The sequence below is a fragment of the Pteropus vampyrus genome, unplaced genomic scaffold (assembly GCF_000151845.1).
Source record: "Pteropus vampyrus isolate Shadow unplaced genomic scaffold, Pvam_2.0 Scaffold227, whole genome shotgun sequence".
NCBI classification, from domain to species: domain Eukaryota; kingdom Metazoa; phylum Chordata; class Mammalia; order Chiroptera; family Pteropodidae; genus Pteropus; species Pteropus vampyrus.
The window spans coordinates 1411249-1420892 of record NW_011889008.1 but is presented as its reverse complement, the minus strand read 5'-3'; the positions used below and the strand labels follow the sequence as shown (position 1 = coordinate 1420892).

The window sequence follows — 9644 nt, the reverse complement described above, 5'->3', positions numbered from 1 at the left end:
TGTCCTCACCACACAAAGGCCCAGGATAAGGAAGCTGCAGACAGGAACCTCGGGCTCGGGCGCGGCCTCCCCGTTGCCCCGTCCTGCTCTGTGGGCAAAACGGGGGGCAGGGAGGGGCACAGGGTGACTACGCTGTGGGCAGAGACAGGCCCAACCCGAGAGGCTGTGGAAGGCGGGGGACAGGGCCGGCTCTGGAGGGGAACCTCGTGGGGGCCTCCTAAGAGCAGTGCCCCCCCCTTTGCTCTGACACATGCTCAGAACCCCAACTCCTGCACCGTCTCTGCTGCCCCTTGGGGCCACCTCAGGGCCCTGCCACTGGGCCTGGGGAGCCCCTTTTCAGACCCTGAGGCCTAGAGTGCCCTGTCTCTGGCCCCTCCTGCCCCCCGGACACCCCATAGCCCCATGGAAGACCTGCTGGGCGCCGGCTCTGGGACACCGCTCCTGCCCTGCCCCCCACCTGCCCTCTCCAGAAGCTTCTCCAGAACCAGGCCTGAGCCGCACCCACCACCCTGGCCTCAGGGGACAGATTTGAAGGGGAAGAGAGTCGGATCAGGCTGGAGGGGACTGCAGGGCCAGACCCGGGGTCTTCTGGGGAGAGCAGGTCCCCACGGTGCCTCTGAGGCAGTGGAGGGTACCGGGGGGGGCCCTTCGTCAAAGGCTCCTGTTTGGGAGTGGCATGGGGCGGGGTCCCCCAAGGGGGTGCCCTTGGCACCCTGCAGATTCGTCCGGTGAGCCGCCCTCAGAGCCTGGCGGCGGGAGGAGCAAGGACGGAGCATTTCTGGGGCGCAGCTCAGGACAGAACCAGGTGCCAGCAGGTTGGGGGGGCCCCTCAGTAAAAGTACAAGTGACTTGTTTCTGCCAGCAGGTGGGGCAAACATCAGGTGACAGGTGTGTCTGGGTCACTCTAACTCCCTGGCCCTCTCTGCAGCCACCTGCCAACAAGTCCTGTGACCCCACAGCGGCAGAAGCGCCACAGGCAGCAGAGCGGGCCCTCGCCTCTACAGCTGTTAACACGCCGACCAGCGCTAATTAAAAGCTGGAGGCGGAGTGGGGGAGCTGGGTCAGCCGAGCCGCCCCCCACGGCAGCAGGCCGCCTACAGAGCCGTGCTGCGAACCCAGCCGCCTTGCCTCAACCCACACACCTGCGGAGCTTCAGACGTCTGTAAGTCGGATTTGCGCATCTTAGAGGAAAACGGGTAAATCTCAGGCTTCTCGGTGGAGAAGGAGATTTAACTAAAAGCAACGAAAGGGATCACCAAAGAGCAACGAGCTCGACGACGTCAAAATGCACGTTCCATAAAAGCCCCAAATTCAAGGCCAACGACAAACCAGGAAAATGGTTCACAGAGAACTCGTCAGGGCCTGTGTTATTACCGTGCAGGGCGCACAATCAGCGGGAAGTGAAAAATGCTTCAAGACCCCAAAACACGAACGAGGAAGCTACAGGAAGTCGGCACAGGACGGGGAAGCACCTGTCTGACCCACAGCAAACGTCGGCCTCGCGCACGGGGGACGCGCCCGTCCAAAGCCGGTGTCCGGCCCTGGGTGATGCTGGCCCAGGGTCTGGTGGGTGCAGGTTCAGACAGCCTCTGGACACCACCATCTCCATCCGAGTGATCCCGTCTGGGAGCCTAAACGCGGAAGGCCGGGGGAGAGATCCGGGCGCCTCGGGCTTCCCAGCTGCCCGCCTTCTCGCCCCAAGTCTGCAGCCAGGTGTGCGCGATTACACTTCACGATCGCTCACACCTGATCCCATCACGGAACGGAGCCCAGATCCTGCCCTGGCCTCAGGGGGTCTGGGGGGTCTCCACCAGGTCTCCGTCCATCCCCACCCTGACTCAAAGCCCACCCAGGGGAGCCACCTGGCCGAAGGTCAGCTAGGCCTCCCCAGGGAAGCGATGGGACTCAGAGATGGCAGGCACAGGTGGCCTGAACCAGACAGGAGGAGGGACAGAGACTCAGGCTCTGTCCTGAGGTCGGTGGACACACCCTGAGGGACTGGAGTTGTGGCCACCTCGAATGACCGGCATGCAGAAAGCGGGGCAGGCTGAGCCTCGTCCCGGGCCCCAGGGCGGCCATCGGCAGCCCCCTCGCTGTCCCGGGCTGGAGCTCCTCCCCCAGGCTCGGCCTCCACCCACTCCCTGACCCCGTCCAGCTCGGACCCTGGTCTCAGCACCTCTGGGGCGCCAGACCCCGATGGCCACCAGGCCCCTCCCCTCCCCTTGGGTATCCATGAGCACCTCAAACCCAACCAGGCACACAGCCCCCACACAGCAAACGCTCCCCAGCCCCCGCCCCGCCAGGCCACAGCCTGCACCCCGCCTGGACCCCGTCCAGCCTTCGGGGGACTGTGGCTTCTGGGCCATTAGTCAACCTGGACTGGAACCCTATTCTAAAAGCACTGCCCACCCACGCCCACGCCCCTCCGAGCCCTCCACACCGCTGGCCGGTCCCCTCTGAGCCTTCGTCCCCACTGTCCTCTCCACCAGGCCAGTCCCAACCCCTGCTCGGGGGGGACGAGGCACAGGGCCCTCAGGAGCTACCGCTCAGGAGGGAGGGAGGGCCGGTCAGCACATACCCCCCAGCCTCAACGCCCAGTGCCTCGGTTTCCCCGTTCTGCTTGGAGGCCACAGCCCGCTCCCCGGCCCGGCAGCTCCTCTGAAGAATAGAGGGTGACCTGACCCCGTGACCTTTAACGGGTCATCGAGGGCGTAGAGAAACGCGGAGCCTGATGCCATGGCGAGCCCGCGGGTGCTCAGGGCACGCCACCGCCCACACGCGTGTCCACACCGACAGGTCGCCGGGGGCCGGGGTGGGGAGCGACTGCTGGTGTCATGGAGAGTCTTTCTGGGGTGCTCAGCACGTTCTGGAACAACGCAAAAAAACGCGAAAACGCTGAATGACAACTGTGGCTTTAAAGTGGCTGTTTTTACACCACATAAATTTGACCTCAACTTAAAAAACGTTTGAGCAGTCAGACGCCCGTCAAGGCCAGATCGGGAGGCCCGGCTCTGCCCGCCGCCCCTCCGCACGTGCCCCCAGTGTCCCCTGGCTGGCTCTCCCCAGAGGCCCCTCCCTCTCTGACACCAGGCGCCCACAGCATTCCTTGCTGCCCGTCGGGAGCTGCCCAGACCCTCCTGGGACAGAGGACACGTCCACAGTCGACAGCCCTGGGGTCCCCCAGCATGGCCATCCCGAGACACCCCATCGCACCTGAACAGCTCACGGGAGGCCAGGCGGGAGGGTCACGGGCGAGCTCTGGCCTGTCCGCGCTCCCTGCCATACCCTCTGGCCCTGGAAATGCCCCTAGGGTGGAAGATCAGGTGGCGAGTGGCCCCTCTCCTGCAGACAACACACAGGCCAGGACGCCGTCCACACGCCCGGAGTCCACAACCGCCAGGGCCCACCACCCCATCCTGGCCCCAGGCTTGCCCACCCTGCCTGCGTTCTCAGACCCCTGGGGCTGAGCTGCTTCGAATGCCCCTGGCCCGGGGGAGTCAGTGCGAGCCGGCCCGCTCCACACACCTGGCCGTCGGCCGCAAGCACAGCCCAGCACCTCCCCAATCTCCACCAGCTCGTAACACACCTGGTCACACACGGGCTCCGAGGCCCCGAAGGCTATCACCTTCCCTCCCGGCCCCAGGAGGCCTCTAGGGAGCTTCACCCATGGCTCACACCGACACCATGGCACCATGCCACCCGTCTCGAAGGACGGAGTGCCCAGCCCAGCCCCTGCTGGCCTGCGGTTCCAGTGGGAGGAGCCAGGACGTCCGAGAGGGCCTCCCGCCTCAGGCCGGCGCACGAACCCCAGTATATCTGGTGCCCCAGCCACGCTGCCGGGCACCCGTGCAGCCCACGGGGGCTCATGCTTAAGGGGTCACCCGCAGGCCTGGGGCGGGGCCTCGGCCAGGCATCTGAGGACATCCTGGCACCGTCCCCCATGCCCAAGGGTGATGCAAACAGGATCTCATGCAGGAAGGAACTGTGTAACCCAGCGGGCGTTTCACTGGGTGAAGCGCCAGGGGTGGCGGTCTGCGTGCCCAGAGCAGCCCAACGTCTGCTGCTGACACCCCCACCCCAGCCCCCCGCTGGAGCAAATGGCAGGATTCTGGGGGCAGGAGGGTGAGCGGGAGGGGCGCCTCACACCCCACAAGCCATCAGCAGGGCAGATCCAGCTCCCGGGGGCCTGCGCGGGGTTGCAGGGTTCTTGGTAAAGGTTTGCCCAAGCCCCCTGACGTGGATGCTTCTGCCGCGGGAAACAGAACCCCACGCAGCCACCGGGCAGCCCTCCGCTGTAGAGACAGAGGCCGGAGTGTCCAGGGCAAGACCAGGCCCAGCCCGCCCGCCTCCTCCCTCCTCCCTCCTCCCTGAGAATCTCCGAGGCCAGGTGCAGAAACGACAGGACAATTGAGGGGACCGAAACCAGAGCCGGCTGTCCGCGAGGCGCCAGGCCTGGAGGCGAACGCGGCCGCGCGCCCACCCCTGGCCCCCTGGGCCATCTGCAAGGCGCCCCCTGCCCGGGAGCTGGACCATGCCGGGGGCAGTCGTGAGTGGCCCCAGTCCCGGCTGACACCCCCAAGCTCTCGTCTGGCCCTGACTGCAGCCGGACGGGGAAACTGAGGCCCACCCTCCTCGCCAGAACTGGGCTCTGGGTAGGGTGCGGCCAGCTCCACCTCCGCAGCTGCCCAGGCTCCACCCCAGGGGCCTCCGGGCATCTGTGCCGAGAGGCTGTGCCCCGCTGCCCTCAGCCCAGAATCTTCCAAACCTCTTCACACCCCAACTGGGCAGTGCGGGACCGAGGGTGGTCACTCATCCTGGGGGTACAAGGCGGGGGCAAGTGATCGGGACACCCTTACCTCCCAGCTCCACCCTGGAGCTCAGGAGGGGCAGACGGGGCGAGGCCGGCTGGGGAGGGGCGTCGGGGGCCGTGCTCAGGCCAGGGGCAGCCTCAGCCGCGAGTGTGTCCTTGGAGGCCGGGACAGCTCCCTCCACCACCCAGGGGTCCAGGCAGGACCCTTCCTCCAGGCCATTCATCTGGGGGCCAGACACCACCCCTGGGGATGCCTGCATCCTGCCAAAAACATTTCCGCAGCCTCCCGGGGACACAGGACAGCCCGCACCGCCGTGTGCTGGCAAAGGCGTGATACAGGCTCTCTGGGAGGAGCGTGAGGGAGAGGGAGCACGGGGCGTCCATGCGTGGCGCTGGCCGGCTCCTGGGTTGCCCGTCTCAAGCTACCAGCGTGAGGCCCCTGACACAGCGTCAGGGAAGACGCGACTGGGCACTGGACACCCTGCTGGATGGCGCCCCCAAGGACCGGCCGCAGAGTCTGCAGGGCCCTGTTCACAATGCTAAGAATTTCGAGTTGGCGGAGGGCGCGTGAAGCCGTGTGGGACCCTCCCCAGCTCCCCTCCCCAGGAGGACTCAGGGCGGCCTCCTCGGCCCCACCCTGCTGTGTCTCCCATGCTGGCCTTGGCACAGGGGCGGCTCAGCAGAGCCTGGGGCTCAGACCCAGAGCCCCCTGCCCCTGGCTGGGCTCGCTGGGGTGAGCAGGTTGGCCCCCGGCCAGCCCGAGGCACCCAGGCCTGAGTCGGTGGGGGCTGCAGTGCCTGCCCTTGGGAGGAGGGGAGCCACACCCTGGCCAGAAGCCAGCAAGGCCAGGCTGGCCACACCACACCGTGAGGCCACCTGCTGCCCCACCTCACACACCCCGGGACAGGTGACCCCAGACTGCCCAGTGCATGGGCCCTGCCCACTCCCATCCTGCCACTTACTCTGGCATGGCCAGAGCAGAGGCTGGGGGCCTCATGACAACAAGCCCAGGCCGCCAGGGCTGGGGGCGGAGAGCCGCCCCGTCTCCCCAGGAAGCCCCCCACGCCCGGCTCTGGGCGGCTGCTCCCTCGTGGCTCCAGCTGCTGGTCTAACCCCAGAGCGACCCTCAGGAGAACCCCACTCTTGCCCTGGGGCACAGGGCCCCCTGCCCCTGGCCCCAGCTGAGGGAGGCAGGGACTCAGCATGGACACCACCCACTGCGATGGCCCAGACAGGCTGCCTGGGAACTGGGGTGGGGGCGGGGGGCAGCCACACTCGGAGGGAGACCGCCCCCTGCCAAGGAGGTGACTAAACACTTTAAGAAGCAGGCCCTAAGCTGGTGTGTGCACACTACACATGTGTGAGCACACGTGTGCAAGGGGCACGGGCAAGTGTTCACCCATGTCACGGGGTGTTGTACACGTGTGCGTGCGTGTGAGGTGCAGGTGTGCTGAAGGGTTTATTGCGTGTTTACAGGCGTGCATGCAAACGTAGGTACTTATCATATGTACATGTATGTGCAGGCATGTGTGGCTGTGCGTACATGTGTGTGTGTGAGGCGCAGGTGTGCTGGAGGGTTTGTTGCATGTTTACACATGTGTGCTGGTGTGTGAGCATGTGTGCGTGTGTGTGGGTGCAGGGGCCCGTGGGGGAGAAACAGCCCCAGTGAGGGACGGGCAGAGCCTAGCTTCCTGGAGAAGGTGCCAGAATGCAAAGCAATTGTCTCCCCTCGGCCCCTGCCCGGAGGGGACCAGGACCTCCCACCCTGCCCACACCGGCGCGCACCCCCAGACCCACCCGACAGCCGCAGTTTCCCCCTGGGCCAGCCTTTCTCGGGATTGGGCAGGGGAGGTGGGCAGGGAGGTGACACTGGTCAAAGGGCCAGCTCCTGCCCCCAGCCCGAGCCGCTCTGGGAGGGGCCCGGACAGCACCCACCTTTGCCTGGGCCCATGGGCAGTGAGCACTAGGCCACCAGGTTTGAGGGTCCCTGCCAGGGACTGCCTGCCAGCCAGGGAGCAGGACCCTGGGCCCGCCCAAGCCCATTCCTCGGATGCCCTCTGGGTCCCGAGTCCCCCAAGGGCAGCGGCTCCTGTGCCAGCTGAGACGAGGCCCGGCTGGAACTCCCTCCCCGGGCAGGGGCTCAGCAGAAGCCGCCTTGTCGCCCACGAGCCCCCTCAAAACTCCTAGTTCCGCTGACTGATCAGAGGTGGACCCCGCCTCAGGCTCGGCCTTGATCCGCACCGCCTGGGGACGTGCCGCCATCAACCCCACACCGCTGGCCCCATTAGCCGTCCTGTGACCCTCGGCAGTGGGCACCTTGTGGACAGAGAGGGGCCCAAGGCCAGGAAGGGGCTGACCCAGCACCCTGGGTGTCCTCGGGGAGAAGCTGGGGGGAGATGGTGTCCCCACGCCTGCCCCAGACCTCCTGCCCAAAAAGCACAGCAACCTGCCTCGGCACTGCCCCCGCCGTGGGAGAGGCAGCCACATTCTCCCGAGGCCACAGCACCTGCGCTCCGCCCGCTGGGCCCAGCTGCTGCTGACCCCCACGTGGCACCCGCGTCACCCTCAGTTTTCGGCTTCCATGCCCCACCTACCTGGTCTCCCCAGAGCGAGTGAGGTTTCACCCAGCAGGGCTGAGTCTCAGAGGGGTTGAGTGACTGGCCCAAGGCCACAAAGCACTGAGGTCACGGGGCTGTGACTGCCAAGAAATGCCCGAGTCACCCACATCCTGGGAAGAGCTGGGCCCCAGAGGCGGCCCCAGGAGCTCACACTCCGGCCGGCCCCTCCAGCGCCCTGCCTTGCCTGCGTCTGACAGGCACTGGTGGTCCCCAACCCCCAGGCCGCACTGGAGAGTGTGCCCAGGCCCAGAGCCTCAAACTCAGCACCCTTCACTCTCGACGCCGCTGCCACCTGTATGGGGACAGCCACGAAAGCCCACGACCGGGGGCAGCACGCCTGGCGGGGTGACTCGGCGAGGTCCCTCTCCCCACGCTTGGCCCCTCTGTCCACCCCTGACTGCTGAGCGACCACGGAAGCAAACTCAGCCGTGACCACGAGCGTCCCCTACCCTCTGACTCTGGGGGACCCCCAGCAGGGTCCCCCACAGACACGAGCAAACCTCAAAAGAGCCATCTCTCCACTTTGGGGATGGAGAAAAGCCACAAGGCCACTGTGGCCTTGTCTCCATGCAGCGCCCCCTCCAAAATGACGGTCTCTGTTTACCGAGTGTCAAGTTTTCGCCAGGCGTTACCCGCCACCCGGGCCTGGGGCGTGGGCATCACGACTGCGCTTTGCAGACGAGGAAACTGGGCTGTGGGCCTCCGGGGCTGGGAGCCGGCTCCGAACGCGGGGTGCTGAGCACGAGAGCGGGGGACCCCACCTCTCCTCCTCGACACCACATGGGGGCCAACAGGAGCCCTGCGGCCCAGCTGGTCACTCATCCTGGGCGGCCCGCCCCACAGAGGGACACAGGCCTCCTGTCCACTGACCTGGAAAGAGGAACCCACCGCTCGGCTCCTGACTTTTCCTTGAAAGTCATCAAACCGACACGTTGTAATTACTCTCATCACAGCTGTTTACCCCAGCTCCCAAGAGGCAAAGCGGATCTTTATCCGAGGTGGGGGAAGGGGCTTGTGCCTGCGCCGACACACCGGGCGCAGGGCTGGGGGCGCAGGACCCCACACCAGACACGTCCGGGCCCCACAGACAGTGCGAGTGGCAGGGTGCAGGTAGGGCCTCCCCCACCTTGCGGTCAGCACCGGCACCCCCACCCCGACAGGTCCAAAGCTTGCACTCCTGAGGCTGGACCCCTCCTCCCAGCAGACGCCCTGCCTGGAGCACAGGGCTCCTGTCCCTGAGCCGCATCTGTCTGGGCTTGAGGCTCAGCAGGGCCACCTCCACCTCCTGCCCTCGGGGCCCAGCCAGGCTTTCCACCTGGGTTCTGGGCCATCGGCTGGTGACACCATGTTCTCCAAGCCCTGGGAGTCGCCTGGGAAGTCATTCCCGAGCGAGTGACACCCACACCCTAAGCTGGGCAGACAGCCCTGCCGCCAGCATCCCTCCCACAGGAGCAAATGCCTTTGGAGGGGGCCGGGCCCAGGGGACCCCGCGCGTGGCTGCCCACACTGGGCCCAGCTCCAGCGAGGGGACCCAGGAGAGCCCATCATGTGTGGGCCCAGCTTTTTTGGAGCTGGATTAGACTGTACCAGAGCCCGGTGACATGTGAGTGGGACTTTGGGCCCCTGGGCCCTGACTCCAGGGCAGGGGGTTTATCTCCCACTTGGGGAAGTGTGCCCAAGCTAGCAAAGGCACAGGCGACAGATGCAGGTCTGCAGCTACCGCTGGCCCCCTGCACACTCCTGCTGCAGACTGCTGCCAGGCGGCCATGGGTAAACGCTGCCGGGGCCACCAGCCTGGGAGGGTAAGAGGCCTGGCCCCAGGTCCCCTGCAGCCAGCTTGACAGCGCCACCCCGTCTCCCCCCCCTGCTCTCTGGGGGACCTGGGCACCCACTAAGGCCCATCTCTTCTGAGTCTCTGCCCAGGAGGCTCTGTCTGTGGGCCGGCCGCTGCTCCCGCCTCTGCACACGGGGTGCTGGGCGCCGGGCAGGGAAGAAGCCTCCCACACCAAGAATGTGGACCAGAGAGGGGCTGCAGCAGCTCCGGCCCCAGAGGGACACGCTTACCCCTCCCCAGGGCCCTCAGTCCCCGCCACCGTCTCCTGGGAACACCTGGGGCAAACACAGGCCCTCCTGCCCCAGTTACCTGTGCCAGAAACGTCCACAGACACCGGGTGGGGGCACCTCTGTCGCCCACCCGCTGCTGGAGGCCTCAGCTG

At 66.5% G+C, this 9644-nt stretch overlaps 1 protein-coding gene across 1 annotated transcript in view; it reads right to left on the bottom strand.

The window, feature by feature from the left end:
- Window positions 1-5070, bottom strand: part of AATK (apoptosis associated tyrosine kinase) — a 23448-nt gene extending 18378 nt beyond the window's left edge. The window contains exons 1-3 of the mRNA XM_023538660.1: window positions 4857-5070; window positions 2683-2866; window positions 1486-1631 (exon numbers count right to left, since the gene is read on the bottom strand). Of these exons, the coding sequence (XP_023394428.1) occupies window positions 1486-1631; window positions 2683-2866; window positions 4857-5070 (544 nt within the window). The remainder of the gene's footprint in view (window positions 1-1485; window positions 1632-2682; window positions 2867-4856) is intronic.
- Window positions 5071-9644: the final 4574 nt, after the last annotated feature.